Source organism: Pongo abelii, chromosome 19, assembly GCF_028885655.2.
Source record: "Pongo abelii isolate AG06213 chromosome 19, NHGRI_mPonAbe1-v2.0_pri, whole genome shotgun sequence".
Lineage (NCBI taxonomy): Eukaryota > Metazoa > Chordata > Mammalia > Primates > Hominidae > Pongo > Pongo abelii.
Window position 1 is genome coordinate 75,918,581 of NC_072004.2, and position 3,931 is coordinate 75,922,511.

At 54.3% G+C, this 3,931-nt stretch overlaps 1 protein-coding gene across 1 annotated transcript; it reads right to left on the reverse strand.

Moving 5' to 3' along the window:
* Positions 1 to 503: 503 nt before the first annotated feature.
* LOC100441261 (C-Jun-amino-terminal kinase-interacting protein 1-like) lies at positions 504 to 3,156 on the reverse strand (the record flags this gene model as incomplete). The annotated part of the gene is given in 2 exon segments (XM_063719067.1): positions 504 to 2,474; positions 2,476 to 3,156. Coding segments are annotated over 2 exon segments (1,908 nt in total), but the record flags the coding sequence as incomplete, so codon positions are not given.
* Between the last annotated feature and the right edge of the window lie 775 nt (positions 3,157 to 3,931).

Sequence of the window (3,931 nt, forward strand, 5' to 3'; positions counted from 1 at the left end):
CAGGAAGAAATAAAAGAAAATCTGCCTTTAGGTTAACCCAAGAATCATCACTATACTTTTGCAGAAATTATAAAAATAATAATTATTACAGTGAGTATCTATTGGGCTGCTAGGTATTTGTGATCAGCATTTCACATTTAATCCTCACAATGCCTTATGGGCTAGATATTATTATTGCCCTATTTTATAAATGAGGAAACTGAGGCACAGAGAGGTTACATAACTTGTCCTACATCACCAAACTATTAAGAAGCAAAGCTGTAATTTGAAGTCATGTGTTTTATTCTGTATGAAGAAAAAGGGTTTACTTTAACCTTATGGTTTTTTAATTTTTATTTTCTTTCTTTCTTTCTTTCTTTCTTTCTTTCTTTCTTTCTTTCTTTTTCTTCTTTCTTTCTTTCATTTCCCTCCCTTCCTCCTTCTTTCTCTTTCTTCTTCCCTTCCCTCCCTCCCTCTCTTCCTTCCTTCCTGCCTCCCTCCCTCCCTTTTCTTTTCTTTTTTTTTTTTTTGACAGGAAATGGCACTTTAATAGTTGGGGCCAGGGTGACAGGACCAAGATGGGGCTAGCCTGTGTCAGTCAGGAAGCCTCCCTCTCCTGCTGGGACAGGGCCTTGAGGCAGCTCCTCCTCCCCGCTGAGGTCCTAGGCCTGCCACAGGCCAGCATGCCAGTGAGGTCAGTGGCAGGAGCCACCCAGAAGCCCCGCAGATGACGGAGCTGAGAACAGGGACTTCACTTCCATGTGTTGCCATTTCCTCACTGGAAAGTCCTTGGGAGGTGGCTGGGCTCAGCCTGAGCTAAGGCTCTTCGGTGGGGGTTGGGGCAGGGGCTGGGCGGGCACTTGCAGGTGGCACAGGCTTCATCAAGGCAGGACACAGGCTTCATCAAGGCAGGAGCCAGAGCGCCCGAGCCCTGGCAGGGGAGGTAAGGCCCAGGATGGGGCAGGGCCGTGTGCTCCTGGAACGGACATCCTTCTCTGCCAGAGACCTGCTCCCCAAGCCCTGTCCCTCCCAATCCCCAGGCAGCCCACTCTGCCCTCCATAGATGAATCTAATCCCATATATTACAATAAACTGCATTTGCCTCTCCCCATCGCCCCACCCTCCCCTACCCTGGGCCAGCGGCCCCCACTTCCTCATCCCCTGGCAGTGGCAGGTGCCCCTCCTCAAGCAGTGCCACATCCTGTCAGCAGCCAGCTGTCCTGGCACTGGCCTGAAGGCCGGGGGACGCAGAGGGCGGGGCTGCGCGGTTACTCCAGGTAGATATCTTCTGTGGGGCGGGTGTACTCCACAAACTGCTTGTGAAACTGCTGAAATGCTCTCCCCACGGACTCTGCCAGGGCTTTGGTGGAGTCTTCAGACACAAAGACGTGGCAGGCAAACCGGTGGTCGGCGGGGTGCTTGGTGATGAACCCAAAGTACTTGTTGTTCTTTGGATGATATCCGCAGAAAGAGATGTTTTTTAACTGGAAAAAGTGGCTACATTTATTCCCCTTGGCCTCCTGGGAGTCATTGGCCTTGACACCTATCTTCACACCCTGCGCGCTGATCTCCAGGACACAGCTGGAGGGCGGGTTAAAGTGCACGGTGAGCCGGTGGGTGGTGGCAATCTTTTGCATAGCGGCACAGAAGACGTGATGGCCCTTGTGATAGAGAACCCAGACTGAGCCCAGGAACTTCACCCGGAACTGGTCCACCCAGTCACTGTTTTTGGCCAGGGCTGCCATGTGCTCAGGGTCCTTGGTGACCTCGATGGCATAATAGGCAGGAAAGACGCCCTGGGCACCAGTGCGCATGTTGTAGGCCTCGTAGCAGTAGTCATCAGCCTGGAGCTCCACTAGCAGAGGGTCATCCACTTCCAGCTCAAGTTCGTCTTCGTGTCGAGGCACAAACCTGAATATGGCCCGGTGGGTCTGCTCCTGCTCCTCCCCGTTGATGATGCAGGAGAACAGCCCGAAGGACTAGGCACTAGAGGAGCGGGAGCGGCCACTCATGAAGACGTTCAGGAACTTCATGGAGAAATGGACCTCGGGTTCGTCAAGCGTGGAGTCCTCGGAGAGGCAGGCAGGAGGCTGGGGCAGGGGGGCTTCCTCATATTCCTCTCTGATGGCTGACTCATAGGGCAAGGAGACGGAAGCACAGTTGTGGTAGACGGTGGCCGAGTCACTTTTGTCACTGTAATCTCCGAAGCACAGCCGCAGGCTCACCAGCTCCAGCCGCGCCTGCTCGTCTACCACCAGCGTGTACTTGGCAGAGTTGTAGGACAGGGCGCTGGTGTCCGAGCTCAGAGAGGCCCGTGGAGGTGGCGGCGGCTCCCCCAGGGTCCCCCGCCACCCTCCGCCTGGGGGCTCAGCCCGCTCTGGGGACGACAGGCAGTCGAAGCCCTCCTCCTCTTCACTGATGGAGGGGTGCGGCCGCCCTGCCGTGGAGAGGTAGGCGGCAGGGTCTAGATCGGAGCTGACCCACATCCAGCTCCGATGTGGGCGGCAGGAAGGCGGAGGTGGGCTCTGCAGGGTCTGGGGGCCTCTGCACTGGGGTCGGGTAGATCTCCTCAGTGGCCTCCAGTCGCACATCGGCCTGGTAGTGGATTCGGTCTCGATGCGAGTGGCCCCGACCCCCAGGCAGGGCAGCAGGGGGACCACCCGGAGGTGCCATCTGGGTGGCTGTGCTGCGGCGGCAAGGGCTGTCGGTGGAGGTGCCTCGATCTGTGGTGGGGGCGGGGCTGCTCTGGGGGGGCAGCTCATCGCTCAGGCAGATGTGTTCATGCGGTGGTGTCTGCTCCCCGGTCTTCAGAGGTGAGGATGATCGAGACACCCGATCCTGCCAACTGTGCTTTTTGCCCAGAGAATTATTATTCAGCGTGTCCTGAGACCGCGGCACCTGCGGAAAGAGGTAGACCGTGGTGGGCCGTTTGGGCCGGTACGTGTCCCCGCTGCCCGGGCCCTGGCTCTGGCCTTGGCTCTGGCCCTGGCCGCGGGGCGCGGGCTCCTGGCCGGACTCGGCCTTGGGCGGCCCCGCTCCCGGCCGCCGGGCCGCGCGCTCCTCGTCTTCGTCCTCCTCGTCTTCCTCGGCCCCGGGAGTGTCCCCCGTCGCGTCGATCAGGTCCATCTGCAGCATCTCGGCCTGCAACCGGCTCCCCGCGCCGCCGCCGCCCGCAGAGCCCTCCCTTTTCTTTTCTTTTCTTCTTTCTTTCTTTCTTTATTCTCTTCACGTCCCTCCCTCCCTCCTTCTTTCCCTTTCTTCCTTCCTTCCCTCCTTCCTTCCCTCCCTCCTTCCTTCCTCCCTCCTTTTCTTCTTTTTCTTTCTTTCTTTCCTTCATTTCCCTTCCTCCCTCCTTCTTTCCCTTTCTTCCTTCCTTCCTCCCTCCTTTTCTTCTTCTTTCTTTCTTTCCTTCCTTCCTTCTTCTTTCTTTTCTTCCTTTCCCTTCCTCCCTTTCTCTTCCTCCCTCCTTCTTTTCCTTCCTTCCCTCTCCCTTCTTTCTTTCTCTCTCTTTTTCTCTCTCTTTTCTGTCTTTCCTTTCTCTCTTTTCACCCTCCTTCCTTTTTTCCTTCCTTCCCTCCCTCCCTCCTCTTTCTGCCTCTCCTCTTGCAAAAAAGAGTAAGCAAAGACATAGTATCAATATATTCATTTACCTCAAGGACTGAGAATAATGAATTTACTTTATGCAACTATGATTCTTCTTGTCATTTATTCAAGAAACTTTGAGATTCATTCCCATTATAGCTAAACACTCTTGACACTGGGAATATAAAGATAAATAACTCACAGTCCCCACCCTCAAAGGTTTATAATAGAGTAGGAGAAGGGAAACAGTAAACAAAAGTTTGAAGTGTGATATAGTGAAATATATATATTTGGTCTTTGACCTTATTTCCTCATATACACTCCAAAGTGATATCTTCTTGTATGCAAACAAATTGACTGGTAGCTTCAG